This window comes from Euprymna scolopes, chromosome 1 (genome assembly GCF_053919585.1).
Source record: "Euprymna scolopes isolate OS-2025 chromosome 1, ASM5391958v1, whole genome shotgun sequence".
Classification (NCBI taxonomy): Eukaryota; Metazoa; Mollusca; class Cephalopoda; order Sepiida; family Sepiolidae; genus Euprymna; species Euprymna scolopes.
Window position 1 is genome coordinate 23,789,940 of NC_136482.1, and position 18,074 is coordinate 23,808,013.

The 18,074-nt window shown below is 39.9% G+C and overlaps 1 protein-coding gene and 1 non-coding gene across 2 annotated transcripts; one reads left to right on the plus strand and one right to left on the minus strand.

The window, feature by feature from the left end:
- Positions 1–6,049: 6,049 nt before the first annotated feature.
- Positions 6,050–6,250, plus strand: LOC145284733 (U2 spliceosomal RNA). Its single transcript, XR_013868870.1, has one exon. It is a non-coding gene; the product is annotated as a U2 spliceosomal RNA (small nuclear RNA).
- Positions 6,251–11,316: 5,066 nt separating this feature from the next.
- Positions 11,317–14,737, minus strand: LOC145287045 (uncharacterized). Its single transcript, XM_080135457.1, has one exon. It carries the CDS (start codon positions 14,668–14,670, stop codon positions 13,189–13,191), a length of 1,482 nt encoding a protein of 493 aa, XP_079991583.1. The 5' UTR covers positions 14,671–14,737; the 3' UTR covers positions 11,317–13,188.
- Between the last annotated feature and the right edge of the window lie 3,337 nt (positions 14,738–18,074).

Sequence of the window (18,074 nt, forward strand, 5' to 3'; positions counted from 1 at the left end):
AAAACCCCAAAAACAATCGAGCGTAAATGAAACTATTATTTGTGTTATATTTTGTAGTCAAATGCTGTGCATATGAGCCAGCGAAACACGATATTTTTTCCAAGTTTGACTGTTGGCTTTGGTTTTTACACTAGAAGTAGGTACTCACAAAAAGAACCCGTTTAAGATTGCTAACATGAAACAATTGTTATTAACGATATATAAAACACTAAATAAATAAATAAATAAATAGTTAGCGCACCGGAATTTCGAAAATGTTGGCTCAGGGTCAAAACCAGCAGATGGCGTAAACCACTGGAGTATGCCGAGCGCTGATTGATTTCAGCCAATACAAAAGCGATAACAAACGTGCTTAGCAAATAAATATCGAAACAAATGACTTAACAAATTGGAAGAAAAAAAATGTTTTTAATCATGCAAAACTTTAATCAGTTACACTCTTACCCTAAAAAATTACTTTTTAATCATGCTCAAATATAACTAAATTAATATGCAGTTTTCCTAAAAATTCTAACAATTTTTCTTAAAAAAAGAAAGAAAATAGCAAATAAAAGAAATTTAAAAGTTGTCCGAACAATACACATTAAAAAAAATTTTTCCCTAAATTTTTTTTGAAAAAGCTTTCGATTTATTTAAAACAAAATAAAAAATATTCATGCAACTTACATTTTTAATCGCGTGCAAGCGACTCTATAAGTCACCCCGTTTTTGTTTAAGATCAAAGGTCTGTTGTTAATAGATGCTGTTCCTAGCTTTTTAAGATTTATTTGGCCTTTTGGCCAAGAACAAAAACAGCTGCAGCAGCAAATAGAGGAGCAGACACAACCAACGGTCCCCACACCAATCGAGACGGGGATCAAGCGGAGAAAAGACTGCTCCTCTGAGGATGAATCCGCAAGTGAGAGGGAGAGGAACTCAACCTCACCTCTCCCCGGTTCATTCGAAAGAATGAAAAAGAAAAACAAAAGAAGAAAAGAGGAAGAAAAGGTGGCCCCCACTCCCTGTGAACATACACCACCCCTAACAACAAAATCCACTTCCACCCCCAAACCACACACTGCACCAACACCAGACACTGCACCAACACCAGACACCGCACCAACACGAGACACCACACCAACACGACACCGCACCAACACCAACACCAACACCAGACACCGCACCAACACCAGACACCACACCAACACCAACACCAGGCACCACACAAACACCCGTCCCCACACCAAGGCAAACTGAGCCACTACCCCAAAAAGAAAATGAAAAGAATGAACCGAGGGAGAGGAGAGACTCCTCTGCCTCTTGCAGACCAAAGGTCCTTGCCCCTGAGGAACTATGTAATGTAGACCCTCTATCTGTGGCCACAGACATTTCCCATCGGCAGAGGAAAAACTTAAAACCTTTGCTCGATTACAAACAGATAGAGGGGAAAGATGTAAATATCCCCTCAAATTTCCCGGACGCCCCACTCCTAATAACTTTTGTCAGAACTCCAGAGGCCTGCAAGACCAACTTGTGGACAAGGCTGCAGGCCGCTGAAGGGGCGTTTCCGGGAATTGAACTGGTGAAAAAAAATGACCCTTCTCTTGATGAACTGTCAAAACAATGCAAGGGAAGGGTCCCCGTGTTGGTCCATCCGTCACTCTACAGGGCCATAAAATTAATTTATCCTTTGGACGTCGGCGGCATTGCGAGAGAAGGTCAGGATATGAAAAACCTGACCACCTTGAGCATGGCACATAACGTCGGCGTCCTCTCCCCAGCTGACTTCGGAGCTGAGTGTGACACACCCTAAGGTAGGTACCATGGCTTTGAATTTGGCTAGTTTGAATGCGAGGGGCTTGAGATCACCGGGCCGGGCGGCTCGCCTCCGGCACGACCTCTTGTCCCTGGGAGTGGATGTGGCTGCGATTCAGGAGACGCATTTCGTTTCCTCTGTGGACTGTCAGGTGCTGGCCAGAGATTTTGAGGTTTTCTCAGCATATGGCAGCCCGCGGGGGAAGGGAGTTTCCGTGCTGGTTAAACGTACCCTGTCGGCGACGGTCGACGTTGTCCATAGAGATGCGGTGGGCAGGCTGGTTGTGGCCGATGTTGCCGTAAAAGATTCTGTGTTTCGGGTGATCGCGGTTCATGCGCCCAGCACCGCTCGTGAGAGGGTCTCATTCTTCAGTCAGCTTGACGCGTTTGTAGATTGTCGGAAGCGGGTAGTGCTAATAGGAGATTGGAACGCCATCTTAGACCCCGAGATAGATAAGGTAGGAGGCGATGCTAGAGGATCGGAGAGGTGCGAGTCCAGCCTGGCTGATCTGATGGCTAGATGCGGTCTGGTCGACAGGTTTCGGTTCGAGCATCCGGGGCGGGAGATGTGGACGTGGACCAATAGCGTTTCCTCCTATCCAAATACCTATTTGGACAGGATGTTAGTTAGGAGAGGCGAAGTAGACTTCTTATCTTGTCCCACGTTCACTTGGCTAGGCCAGACGGACCATAAATTAGTTATGGCCCGGCTGAAGCTAGGAAATAGGCCTAAGTTAGCGGGGTACTGGAAGTTAAACACCTCCCTTCTGGAGATACAAGACTTCCAAGATCAGTTAAGAGAATTGATTAAAAAGGCACTAGTGGGGGCGGTTACCGGGAGTAAGTGGTGGTTAGGTCTCAAAGCCAAGATCAGAAGCTTCTCCGTCAAGTATGCCCAGCGCCTCGCACTAGATAAGGCCAAGACGAAGAAGCAGCTAGAGCAGAAACTAGCCCAGGCTACGGGGGAGGGTAATAGGGTTAGTCAGGAACTAGCTAAGCAGGACCTTCTACGCGAGACTAGCGAGCATTACGAAGGCCAAGTAGTTAGAGCTAGGCTTAGAAAGATAGGCAATGAAGCAGTCAATTCTGATGCAGACGTGCGCCGTGAGGTTTCTAGGCGTGGCTCGGACAAATACATTGCGAAAATCAAACATCCAAATGGATGCACCCTGGAATCGACTCGGGAGATCTGCGAGGGGTTTCGAGAACATTTCGAGGAGCGTTTTACGCAGCAGCCCGATCTTCCGGTCCTTGAGTTTAGCGACTATTTGGCCGACTCTCCCCGCCTCGAGGCGGCTAGAGCGGCTGGTTGCGAGGGCCGGGTGACGGAGCGGGAGGTCTTTACTGCGCTGAAGCAGGTCAGCTGTGACAGATCGCCAGGACTTGATGGTCTGCCATACGAACTGTACTTGAGGCTGTCGCCTATGTTTCTGCCTCTTCTGACGGATATGTTCAACCATTGGTTTGCTCAGGGATCCATCCCAGGGCAGGTGACCAAGGGAGTGATCACATTGCTGAAGAAAGGTGACGGGCATGGAGGGGAAGAGTTAGACGACTACAGGCCCATAACTCTGCTAAACACAGAGTTGAAGATTTTGGCCAAGGTCCTGTCGAATCGGCTGCAGGTTGTTATCGACGAGTTGGTTGAACCGGAACAGAACTACGCTGTGAAGGGGAGATCGATTCAGAACAACTTGCACCTGATCCGCACGATCCTAGAGGGGGGAATAGATGACGACACGGAAGCCGCGCTGATAAACTTAGATCAGTCCAAAGCTTTCGATAGGGTCGACCATCGTTTCCTGGCATCTGTCTTAAAGGCCGCCGGTTTTAAACCGGACTTTTGCAAGTGGATCTCCATAATGTATCGACAGCCCATGGCTGTCGTGCAAGTGAACGGAAAGCGCTCGAAACCCTTTGTTATCTCTCGGTCGGTTCGTCAGGGTTGTCCGCTGTCACCCCTGCTTTATGTCCTGGCTTTGGAGCCTCTTCTCCGCAAGCTGAGACATGGGGAGGCAAATTCGGCCCTGTGTGGAATGGCTCTGCCTGGCGGCTCAGCTGCCAAGGTATCCGCGTTCGCCGATGATGTCACGGTCTTCGTGTCGGGCTTCAGAGACATTGAGGTCGTGTCGGAGGCACTCACACAGTACGAAAGAATCACGGGGGCCAAGATAAACCGCAACAAGTCGGTAGGACTGCGGTTGGGCGCATGGAGTGGCAACGCAAACCTCCCTGCGCCCTTCAGCTGGACAGATGGCCCGGTCCGGATCCTCGGCGTGTGGTTCGGACCGGGTCTCCAGCTTGACAAGAATTGGTTGGAGGTACGGTCAAAGGTGGAGGCTGCAGTCAATTCGTGGCTTCCTAGGAAACTTTCCTTAAAGGGTAGAGCTGAGGCGTGCGCCACTTACGTCTTTCCTCTCATCCTTTACCGACTGGCCGTACTTCCCCTGCCTGCACAACACCTAAAAGCTCTTGTCGAACTCTTGTCCTCGCTCCTTTGGGACAGAGGAAGACACTGGGTGAGCAGACAGGTCTGTATTCAACGTCCGTGTGAGGGAGGCTTGGGAATGCCGGACTTGAAGTGTCATCGAGATGCTGAGAGGCTGGCCTTCCTGAGCCACTATATGCAGGAGGACCAACCGTGGCACCCCGTGGTTACTGCCGCCTTCCCTGACCTCGTTCTCGACCCTTCCATCGAGAGCCGTCGCAGGCCGCGGGGAGAATCTGCCTACATGAAAGAGTGCCGAGCCGCGCTAAAACGACTACCAAGGTCCAGTGACCTTGTGACTGCTACCCGTAGGGAACTCCACAGGGATCTAGTGAAGGGGGCCGCTGACGACCCGCTATGCGCGCGTCTGGGGTGGCAGCAGAGTGAGATCCGCTCCGCGTGGAGCTGGGCGCCAGGTTCGAGTCATCTGAACAATTCGGAGTTCTCTCTGACCTGGCGATTGGCCCGAAATGCACTTCCACTCAACAACATACGATGCAGTTCCGGGTTTTTGGAGTCGCCTGATTGTCCCCGTTGTGGGACAACGGCCGTAGAAACTACGGATCACGCTTTCTTCGATTGCCGCGAACTCCACCAGTACTGGTCGTATGTCAGCAGAGTGACGGCTCGCATCGATCCTGAGCATCCTCTCCCAATTACTGTATCCAATGTTGTGGACAACGTGAGACCGCCGTGGGACAGGGAAAGACAAATGGTCTACGTTACGATCCTGGCCGTGGCGAGAATGGTGATTTGGACGTCGCGTCTGCAAGGTTGCTGGGGGGTGTTGTCTTTTTCTGATCAAGATCTGATCGCGTTCTTTAAACACCAACTACGGGTAAAGATCAGATGTGATAGAAGAAGGCTGCATCGCGCGGCATTTGACAGAAGATGGATACATGTGGCAAGTCTGTGTGTACGAAGAGGAGCCAGATTTGAATACGTGTTCCCCGCCTAGGTGTGGAACGTGCAGTTCTGTAAAGTTAAATTAAACAAGTAGTCTCTCAGCTAGCTGAGTGTGTGTTCCATCACTCCCCGATTAGGAAGCCTCCAAGATCCCCACCCCCTCCTACCTGCAATTTTTGTTTTCACCCCTTCCTCTAAATTTCACTCATCTTAGAGAGAAAGAAATACAAACTAACCCCCATCCCTTACCCACAAATTTTCTTTTCTCCATTCACCCGCATCTATCAACTAGACGGGGTTGGGAGCATCATACTAATCACCTTTTGTTTTTTCTTCCCCCGCCCTCGACACAAATGAATTATTGTACCATTTTATTATTATCTTTTGTTTTTACACGTTAATAAAAAATGTTTTAAAAATTGGATGTTAAGTAGGACGTCCCCCAGTATGAAAAGGTGAATGCGGTATTATGGTGAAAGAAGATACTAGCTGGGAGAAACTTTTGATTTTGTTTAATTCTGGAGTGACAAGGATGACCAACAACTCCACAATCCCCTCTCTTGAGTTGGCCATGTGCCTGAGATTTTTGTTCATTGTTGATTTTCACTGTATTTTTAACATGAATAAAATGATTTAATATCTCAAAGTGTAGTATCTGTTCCGGCAGATACTGCAAGCAGACCATATGTGGAGGAAACCCCACATATAAGACCTTGGTCAATGTATGGGCAATCCTTCTTACCAATTGTCACTATCCAGCTCCCCTACTCCCCGGGGAGCTGGTCCCCATTTCTCCTTCACTCCTCACATTAAAAATCGGCCTTGTGCCTAATTTGCTCGGTGGTGGAGCGAATAAATACAGCTTTTTCTTGGCCTTTTGGCCAAGATCAAAGTGTAGTATTTGTTCTTACTACATGCTGTACTTATTGTGATATAAAGTTGGGGATCACTTTTCTGTATTAATTTAATGTAAAATGATCGCCCACTTTACAACCAGTCAGTCTCAAAGTCATTCAAATAATTCTCCAGATCATTCAAGTTGTTTTTGAAGGATTCCAGTTATTTTTTAAGCATTCAAGTCATTCTTAAGGTCATTCAATTCATCCATAAGTTCATTAAAGTCATTCTAAGTCATTTACTTTTTATTCATTTAAGTCATTTCAGCTCATTTTAGTTTATCTTTAAGAATTTCATGTCAATTCTACATTCATGCATTCATTCATTACATGAGAGCACGCGACTAATGGCTATCGGCCTTGTTTTTCATTGTAATCGGTATATGATAGATGTTATTTTTTCCCCAGTGTTTCTAAATTTAATCAACCACCAGCATTTCCGGCAATTTACGTCAGCTGCCGGGCATGCCGAGCCAACATCACGGAAATCCGGCGCATTTAAAAATAAACTGAAATAATGAAACTTATTTTTGATTTATGTTTTGGAATTCTTGCTAATTTGGATTATTCGTACTATTGTTGCCACCTTGATGGATATATCGAAAACGTTTTGCCCGTTATAAGCTCGGATCTTCTTTAGATACATCTTTTCGAATTTGAGAATCTATATCAAAATGGTAAACGACTTCCATTATTCATATTAAGAAACGTGGCGAAAAGCGTCGGTTAGCAATGTTCTAAGTGGGAGTCTTTTTAGACTGAAACGTCAATTCTTAATTACTAAGAAAAGAAAGACAGATGGACAAACAAATTTTCTCCCGATTATAGTTCGACATTCAGATCCCGAAATTCGACCTGAAGAAGTTTGAAAGTTAATTCAGTCTAAACGTAATGAATATAACTAGTGATGGGACGATTTGAATAGTTTTCTCCGATTCCGATACAATTCTTTTAAAATCTCTAAATATTGAGCCATAGCGTATTTTCAGCTTACTGAAAAACACCCCCCCCCCAAAAAAAAACACACACACAAAAACATAATATGTACATATATTTGCGCAGGCATCAAAAATGCACTTGTGTCTGGAGTGATCTATAGACTTTAGTTATAATAACTGTTAAAAATCAATAACTATTCATCATTAGTACTAACAATAGAAAATAAAGTTTAAAACAAACAAAAAATAATTAAAAGAGTTGTTTTTCACATCGGTAAATAAGAACATTTTTTTCTAAGTACCATACCCATTCTGATGCCTCCCCCTTCCCAAAGTTCGATTTTTCTTATTCCACATTCTGATTAATTCACCCAACACTAATAACCAAGATTAGTAGTCCTAATAATTACAATAATCCAATTAAAGAGATTAATTTCAAATAAAATTGGAAAAAACTGACCCCCCCTCAACTACAAAAAAGAAACAAACCCACAAACAAACGACAATTTATTTAAAACGCATGAGAATACATTAATTTTATGAATAGAAAGTTTTATAAAAAGGTAAATGACAGAGAATTTAACACTTGGAATTTAAAGTCTGTAAATTAGGAATTTACAAAGTTGAAATCTTCAAAATATTCCTTATTCCATGAAGTTTCAAATAATGGATGTTATCCTCAGCGGAAAGTAGTTAACAAAAGTGTATTCATTGGTAGACTATATATTTGCTAATCAGCACATAATTTGAAAACTAAAAATTATGAAAGCATCATATTTGTATGAAAGTTGATAACAATGCAGAAATGTACAGTTAAAAGGATATCCCAGAGGAAGAATGTTCTGAATATATATATTCTCAAAGAGAGGAACGATCAACTCTGGTCCCTGAAACCATAAAAAAACCCTAAAAAAACCACCAAAAAACAAGAAAAATGGAACTATTACAGCTAAGTGGCCGTTCTAACATATTCCAATAATATAAAAATAACTAGCCAATATTATTTACTAGTAGAGCTATCTCTTTTCTCCTCCAGTTTCCTCCTCCCTCTCCCCACTTCCCAGCCCATACCTCTACCTGCACATATCCTCATACATAGCAATTCTTTAAAGACCCCTAGTGGAAGTAACCCGTATTTTATTTCAAAATTAGTACAAATAACCACTTAATACAAGCCCTCACTTTGACGAAATCCGGCTCAGTTAAAATTAAAACAATCCTAAAATTTAGATATTGCTTTCGGGCAATACTGATCAATGATATATAAACATTGTGAATCTTTGTTTTGTAGTTTTTGCTTTTTAACTGGACATACAAACCTACACAGGAAACTATCCTTTATATAATAGATTACAAAAACTTTGTCAATGAGGGATATAAAAAACATATATGATTTGTAAATAAAGCTATCTAAATTCTGATTAGTCTAAGTGTAGAATACAAATCTTATGTTCTTATTTGTATACATTAAATATCTCCATCCCCCTAAAACACACACACACACAAGTTATATATATGGCGATTAAGCTACACTGAATATTCCGCGTTTCAGCCTGAAGAATCCTAGAGTGGATGAAACGTAGAATATTCAGTGTAGCTTAATCGCCATATATATTTTATAACTTACTAACTAGCTCTACCTACGTATTGAGCACTGTTGAAGTAAATACTTAAAATTTATATATATATATATATTAAGTTATAAAATATATATGGCTATTAAGATACATTGAATATTCCGCGTTTCATCCACTCTAGAACTCTTCAGGCTTATGCGCGAATTCTGATTAGTCTAAGTGTAGAATACAAATCTTATGTTCTTATTCGTATACGTTAAATATCCCCATCCCCCTAAAACACACACACACACACACACACACACACAAGTTATATATATGGCGATTAAGCTACACAGAATATTCCGCGTTTCAGCCTGAAGAATCCTAGAGTCGATGAAACGTAGAATATTCAGTGTAGCTTAATCGCCATATATATTTTATAACTTACTAACTAGCTCTACCTACGTATTGAGCACTGTTGAAGTAAATACTTAAAATTTACGCATAAATTTATACTTTCGTATATTAATTTTCTCAGAAACTACTGGTTCAATCTGGCTGAAAATATGTATAAACCTGATAAAGTGCAGCGAGCTAAGTATTATGGTATTCGTTAGATACACAGATTCAAGGATTAAAATAATGAATAATATTTAAGTTCCACTTTTCCCAGGAACTACAGGGTCGGTGTGGCTGTAATTTCTTATAAGATGGAGTGAAGTGTGATATCCGTTCGTTGCAATATTGAATTATAAAAATTGTATGTATTTTTATTTAATGCAAAAATCACAAATTTAACTATATTCAACCATTAAATTAACGTGAAGCACATATTTTAAGTCAACTGGTTATAACTTTTACCAGTTCAAAACAGACAAAAAAATGTGAGATTTTGAATTCATGTCATTGCAAACAGTGATTATGCAATAAATTCCATAAAATCTAGTCTATGTATAAATCCCATAGTGTGCAATTGTATCCATTGAGCAAATCACGCACCCTTATATTTATTAATAACAAATAAAGAGCAGAGACATTATACAAGACTTTCACACCCTAATCAATGCTAAAATGTTTTTAGATCAATTTACCAAAGCCAAGTACATCCAAGGATGGAGTACTGTTGCCACATCTGGGCAGGAGCTGCTAAAACAGCCTATCCTGCCTTGATAGAGTACAAAATAGGCTTCGTGGGGGATGCCCCTTTCTCTTCCCTGCAACCTCTCTCCCATAGGAGAGACGTTGTGAGCTTGTTTGTTTTATCGTTACCTCCATGGCAGGTGCTCGTCTGAGCTCCTATCTTGGCCCCCCTCGCCAATCTTTCATGAAATACACCCGTCTAGCTGAAACCACTGTCAAAAATTTTCCCCACTCTTTATCTGTGCCAAAACCAAAACGTAGATTCCATGAACAAAGCTTTCTTAGAAGTGTACGCATGTGGAACTCTCTTCCGTCTGCCTGTTTCCCACCTGACAACTTGGATGTCTTCAAGTCCAACAAACAAATTCCTGATGAACCGACCCCTTAAGTAAGACACTATCAAATCTCAACACTAACGTATTGCACACGCAATAACCCTTATCTCGAGTGGCTTCCAGGCCTTGATAAGTGGTGACCACCGTGTAAAAAAAAAAAAAAAAAAAAAAAAAGTGTCTGAACTTGATTCCAATGTCCAGAAGTTTACTATGTAATATAGAAACAAATTGCAATAAGAAATACATTGAGGACATTTCTAAGGCCGCTAGAAAATTACACCAAAGAGCTTCCAATATCTTTCAAAAGCCACAAATTGCCCATGCATGAAGTATTGATGCCACATGTGGGCTGGTGCATCTTTTAGTTTCTCTGAGACAGGATCAAAAAGAGTCAAGTTCCGCAATATTGGCCAAGTTCTAACCTATTGCCGCAATGTTGCATCCCTGTATGTTATACAAGTACTTTAATAAAATGTACTGATTAAGTCATAGAACATTCTCTACTAACTCAACAAGTAGCAAAATCACCCCTTCACTGTTAATTTCCTAGATACCGTAAAGCATTCTATTCTAATTCTTAAGCTGCTAGACTGAATTTCCTTACCGTTTCTGACTGTACTAACCTGCAAAAGTTTAAATGTAATGTGAACATTTTTGCTTCAACTCCCCAGTTAGACATGATCACAAATAGCCTCTTACGTCCAAGTGACAATATGCTTCGTTCCAGGGTGTGTGTGGAAAATATATACTTCAAATAGATTCGAATAGGAATCCGTTTCCGAAAGCAAACTGGAAAGCGAACGTTTAAAAGAAATCTGAAGCTTTTTGAGGCCATATTTTAATTTTTGAATGTTCTTAACATGACATTTGAGACGTAGAGAACTAGATAAACTCAGATATCCATGTATTTCTGATAAAAATCAGGTGCTGGGCTCAGGAACAAGAAAACACTCGTCTAGCTGAAAACACTATCAATAATTCCCCCCAGTCTTTATCTGTGCCTAAACCTAAACGTAGATTCTATGAACAAAGCTTCTTTCTTAGAACTGCACGCCTGTGGAATTGTCTTCCGTTTTCCTGCTGACTACAATATGGTTGTGTTCAAGTCTAACGTAAATAAGTTCTTGATGAACCGTCCCATATAAGTTATCAAATTTACCAAATTTTCATTACTAATGATTACTATATTGTCCAGTTTCTACTGTACACTCTTTAACCCTTATCCTTGAGTGGCCTCGATAATGTGGTGATGCCTATGTAAAAAAAAAAAAAAAAAAAAAAAAAAAAAAAAAAAGGCCAATATTTCGTGTAAGAAAAATTTCTTTCCGTTTGCGTATTCTAGCGCATTTTAGCTTAAAGTTTTAAAGAAATTTTTTATTAGGTACTTAGTGGGTTAATATAAACGTGAACATCTATTTGGAGAAAAGAATAGTCAAGTATGGGGTCCCCTTGTTAAAAAAAAAAGTCAAACCATTGAATTCTTTTCATTTCTTAAAGATTTAATTTCTCGGATGCAGAATTGAAAATTAGAAAACATTTTAAATGTGACAAACTATTTCAAAACTAGACGATGCTATAAATCTTAGATTTCACTCAAGCCAGCCGCAACGTTCTAGCCTTAAAATTAGAATTGTAATATTGGAATTAAGTAGTATACAAAGAATAAGACTAATGAACATAAGAGTTCAAGTGCAGTGAGAGACAAAAAGTATGTCCAACTTCGAAAAAAACTAAAAAATAAATAAATAAAATTGGCGAATTGAACACTTCTCCATTTTAGATTTGTGGGACAAATACTTTTTCAAGAATTCCGCTCATAATAGAATTCAAGTCGAAAATCCCTCGTGGGAGGGGGGATCGATTTTTACAGCATTTTTCAAAAATTTTTAGGTACAGAAATGACAAAACTCTTCATGTTAATGGGTTTCTAAAAGATTTATTTCAGTACACAAAACGATTTTTAGACTTAATCTCTTGATTTGGTCTTCAAGAAAATACACCTACTGTACGAATCAAGCGTTTATGTTGCTTTTACCTGTAAGTTACGGCAAACTTTTACTCTTCGAATTGTCTCAGTGTTTCAAGTGGAAACAAAAAAAAAAATTAAGCAAAAAGTCATCCAAATATAATACAAGTACCGCAAATTGTACTTATTTGGTCATAGAATATTTTGAACGACGTTGCCAAATCAAATTGAAAATAACGTTATAAAGATGGAATTAATTCCAAAAAGTTGAGCTGTCGGGCGAAAATTAACGATCCGATTGGAATTTAGTTAAAATGTTTTCTTTAAATCTTCATGAATTGAAATATGAATACGGTCCCGATTTTTGGCGGAAAAAAATGCGAACGTTACTGGTCTAACTTTCGATAACTATTTAAGACGCCATTAATTTGACCGGGTGAATATATTAGTTGGATTGTCGGCATAACTAAGGTTTCTGTATCACAAACAGAGTCCAGAAATTATAAACACGAAAACTGAGAAAAAAAAAAAAAAAAAAAAAAAAAAAAAAAAAAAAAAAAAAAACGAAAGTACAACTTTATTTAAATAAAAGTAATTAAACAGACGAGCAAATATTTATCAAAGATTGAAGCCAGAATTAAAAGACGGATTAATGTTAGAAGCAGAAACATTTAGGAATAGGGTACAAGACCATACCTTGGCACAAGTGCAGCTTAACATACCAAGGCAAATTATTTTCATTTTAGAAGTTTCATTCGGTACAAAAGAAAGCACAGAACGGTTCTTTGGAAAAAAAAGGACATTTTCACAGAACTGGCATTTCCTAAATTTTATTTAAGGAAGTGTTTTGCGTAATTGGATTCATTTGGTTTAATAGTTGATCGACCAAAAGGCCTCACGTAACAAAACGTCAATAATAAAAAAAATTCCATATTCTCGTCTAGAATGGAACGAGAAAAATGAAGGCAATTCAACATAACAGACGGGGGTTGGCGACAAGTCAGTAATATAATACGCAAGAATGCAGTTTACGCCAAAGATAAAACCTATTGCTTTATTTTAAACAGTTTTACATAAGAACGGGAATTAGGAAAATTTATATTCCTAGAATGTAAAAAAGTGGTCGAAAAATGAATATATGGTGATGAACGAAACGTTTGAAAATATTACTCATGTTCAGGGAGTACAATATTAGAATCTGCGATCCGTTCAGATTTTAAGGTGGGTGGCTTATAAGTTTGACGGAAGTAAGCGACGGTCGCATTCCAGCCTTGACGAAAAAGAAAAGCTTTATCGTCAGCTTCTAAACAGACGTCAGAGTAACTTCTAACATGGCCGCTTGGTATACCGACAGATCGGCTGTAATCGGATTCTGATATATTCATCCCAGAAAGAGGCAGTGCATTGAACACCATTTTAAAGTAGGTCACGGAATTCGTCAACTTGATCTCGGAATGATCGGAATAGTCATTCAATAAGGACACGAGTTTGCCTTGGAGAAAGTCTTTGAGAGAAGCAAGCGAAAAATGACGATCGTTACCAGCGAGGCTGGTGAGGAAGTCTATAAAATCGTCTACGTTGCGACCAAATTCAGGAAACAATAAAACTAAATCATCTCGAGGTAGAGAGTCGGATGCAAAGATTTTTTCTGCGAAAGAATAAATAAAAATTTTATCTTTGTTTTCCATTTCATCAGCCACGTGTAACATGTTTGTACTGGTTTTGCGGAGTAAAGAGAATTTCTCCACGAGAGAAGATCGGGTTTTGGAAGCGGTTTCATACCTTTCTCCAAGAGTCGTATTAGGCTTGTTCAGGTTGGCACCGGCATAAAGTAAACGATTGACAAATTCTTTGTAGTGGATTTCTTCGGGTCCATCAAAGCGAAAGAAACCCAGCGTGCGTTCGTTTCTGCCATTGAATACCTTGTCACGCGAATGGTAGACATCAAGAGATTCCAACAGATCTAGAAGAGAATCTTCAGGTCTCATAGAAAGCAACTGACCATCGAAACAATGGACAGGATAATTACACATTAGACCACCATTCGCATAATGGTAGGTTTTCGTTCCATGCTTAATTTTTACTGGTGGAAAGACTCCGGGTGTACAAATGGACATGAACACGGCGATCTTAATTGGCAGATTCGGGGTGGTTTTCGGGTGACAATATTCCGTCGTTAACTTATCAATATTAGTCACGACAATACAAAGTTCTTTGCCAGTATTTTCAAATAATTGCCGAAAGTTCATTTCAGAATTTATAGATTTCAATTTCAGGTGCCGGCCAAACCATTGCTTGAATTTGGCCTCAAAATTCCATCCATCATCTCCAGCTGTGTTGTCGACGTGCAATTCATCCGGACGATTGCATAAGGCTATTTGAATTTCTTTAGATGAGAAACCGAGAGAGCAAAAAGCCGCTACAATTGCACCAGTGCCAACGCCGGCGAATCGTTTAGCCCGTGATAGGATGCCAAGTCTTTCAAGAACTCGCACAGCTCCCGCATAAGAGAAGGCCTCGGCGGAACCACCCGCAAAAGCCAAATTTTCGATGGCGAGATCTCGATTGGCAAGATCCCTGATCGAAAGTAATCCTTTAACAGACTTCTCCTCTGTTTCATATCTCTGGGTCGACGGTGCACCTCCCATAGCTGAATACAAAAACTCTATCCGCAACTCAGTATCTCAATGTAAAGTTTTGAATGTCTTGCGTATTTAAGAGTGAGTGTTTTTGTTTTATTTAAATGTGTGTGTGTAGAAGAGTCCAAATCTTGGAACTCTCTCATATCGGCGTGACTTTGTGACTAGGTTCGAATCTCTCGACAAGCAGTAATTTTACACTGATAGTTGCGTAATCATGAACAAGCATACTATATAAATATATATATATATATATATATATAGATATATATATATGTGTGTGTGTGTGTGTGTGTGTGTATGTACGGCATAATCACGTTGACACACCGGTTCCCGCTGGATCACCGAAATTAAGCAACGTTGAACCTGGTCGGTACTAAATGGGTGACCATTTGGGACTTCCAGGTTCTGTATGTGCTTTCTGTTTATCTCGGCATTGTTTCCAGTCGTCCTGGACTTTTCCTTGCCACTGGACTTAAACACTGTCGATTCAGGAGAGGTATGGTTGGGATTGCAAAACCCTTGCCTCACAATTAGATGCGTAGCAGCCCCTACAGGGGGGGAGTATCCTTTATCTTTCGAGACTGAACGGAGGCATCGATATATATGTATAGTCCAAAGACTTGGACTCTTTTATATTCATATTTAAAAAGGGTCATGAACTTACCTCGACTTTATTTTATCATTCTCTTTATTTTCCTCTGTCTTTTCATATTCACTAGCATTTCAGCCCGGCGTTGCCCGGATGTTTGGATGTGTATGTTGAGCAAAAAAAAAAAAAAAAGTGGTAGTAAGAAGGAAGGCTCGAAACCGTACAGCAAAGGAGGAAAAGAACGGGATAAAACCTAACGTTTATGCTGTTACGACCACCGCAAAAACCGGAAGCGACATTTTTTAAAATTAAGGCTAGACAATCTAAAGGAGAGGATAACTTTAAAAAATATCGGCGAAAAAAGTGAACCCCTCCCTGTAGAAAAGTGCCTAGTTGAAGGGGAACATATTAATGTTTTTAGCCAATTTTTCGATATTTGTCGTATGAAAGGTCGAACTTTAAAACGATACTGATCTTGGTAAAATCCGTCGCCTCTATTGAAAGTTTAAGGCAGACATGCAAACATACATACATACATACATTTATATATTGGTAACTAAACATTTTCGACCCAAACTGATGAAAAAGCTTGCCCTATCTCTGAATACCCTTTATGTAAAATTTCAAATATTTAGACCAGAAATTGTCCGAGTAATTTGGAAGAGACCGCAGAGGTTATTTTTTAAAAAAACTTTGACCTATTATGACCCCTTAAAATTTATTGTTTTGGGCTCCAATCAAGTTATTAAGTTAGATCCATGTCCAAGGAACCTATATCTAAAATTTCAAGTGCGTAGACCCAAAATTGTCGGAGGAGTTTGGTAGAGTTCTCAAAGGTCAAATCGTTGAATTTTGACCCCTTAATCGCCAAATTTCTGGCCCAAAACCGATCACATCGATTTTCTCAAAACTCAGTACCCTGTATATATATTTTGAGTCTGTAGACTAAAATTTGACAGAGTTACTGCGTAGGGAAATGTACACAGACACACACACATACACAGACACGTTCAGTTTTATATATATATATATATATATATATATATATATATATATTTATTTATTTATATTCCACTCTCTATTTTTTACGCGCACACATACATATATATCAAATGGAGCAAAAGGTGGCTTCATAGTTGGGTTCGAATCTCATGACCGGCAGGAATTGTCATCCTACATTGATTATTGCATAAGCATCAAACACTAATGTCTGTAAGTATAAATGAATAATATTTTATTTAATTATAATTATCAAGCACCTTTACCAATACTTAAGGATGGACATTATCTGTGGAATTATAACTGTCAACTATATATTCATAAAGAAAGTAAAGTTAAAAAACAATTCCAGACATTCCCGAATGAGACTGAATCATTATTAATTTCAAAGAATATATCTACAGATTGAAAATAAGCTCAATGATTAACAGGTTATATCAACCAGGGCTGTGACGTTTTGATTTAGTAGATGATAGAATTGAAAGCATTATTAAAATTTCAAATTTCAAACTAAGAAAATTAACGCTTAATGATTTTTTTTACAAGGTAATAACCACTTATCAAGGCCCGGAAGCCACTCGGAGATAAGGATTATTGTGTGTACAGTACGTTAGTTTTGGAGATCTGATAAAGTGTCTTACTTAAGGAGGCGGTTCATCAGGAATTTGTTCACATTGAACTTGAAGACATCCAGATTGTAGTCAGGTGGGAAACAGGCAACCGGAACGGAGTTCCATAGGCGTGCACTTCTAAGAAAGAAGCTTTGTTCATGAAATCTATGTTTTGATTTTGGCACAGATAAGGAGTGGGGAAAATGTTTGACAGTGATTTCAGCTAGACGGGTGGTTTTCATGAAAGATTGGCTAAAAGATTGGAGTTCAGACGAGCACCTGCCATGGTGGTAACGATAAAACAAAGACAGGCTCGCAACGTCTCTCCTGTGGGAGAGAGGTTGCAGGGAAGAGAACAGGGCATCACCCACTAAGCCACGAAGTCTATTTTGTACTCTGTCAAGGCAGGATAGGCTGTTTTTAGCAGGTCCTGCCCAGATGTGGCAGCAGTACTCCATCCTTGGACGTACTTGTCTTTTATACAAATAGAAAATTGCATCAGGGGTGAGATATCTTCTGGAGCGGTAGAAGGATCCTACAATTTTTCCAGCGATCTTGGCAACTGACTTGATGTACGTATTACATTTCAGGTCAGAGGTAAAGGTCAAGCCCAGAAGCTTATCAAAACATGGAGCTTCCCCTAGACGAGAGCCACCCATATCAATTGATGCCAGATGGGGATCAGAGCGTTGATGATGTAAAGATAGGAGCTTGATTTTAGATGCATTAAAAGTAACCAGCCACCCCTTCGCCCACTCTACCACGCGCTCAAGATCAGAGGAGAGAGAATCTGAGAGAACTTTGTTGTTTGAGGTTGATTTACGGATGATGTTTATTCATATGTGTGTGTATTTTCAGAAATGCACGTTATTATCAGAATTGCATTGCAGTAAAAGTAATTATGTGGGAGGTAGATAAATGTACGGAATATACAGAACTGATAAATAAACCACCACTATTTAGTCCGGCCCGCGGCTAGATTTTATAAATTCAAATAAATTTGTTTTTATAATATGGGAGCAAATAAATCTAGATAATATGCAAGACTGACATACATACGTCCAGCGGTCTACATTCGGCCAACCTTGTTTGGTGTGGCTTGCGGTTAAATTTTTATTAATTAAAAAGTCTGATCTATATCGTTATTAATAGACATTTACGTGTTATTTCTACTAAATATTTTGAATCTGTATTATTTGGATTATTCAGAC

What these genes read in the sequence shown, in the direction of transcription:
- LOC145287045 (XM_080135457.1), bottom strand. Translation starts at nt 14,670, where the DNA reads ATGGGAGGTGCACCGTCGACCCAGAGATATGAAACAGAGGAGAAGTCT.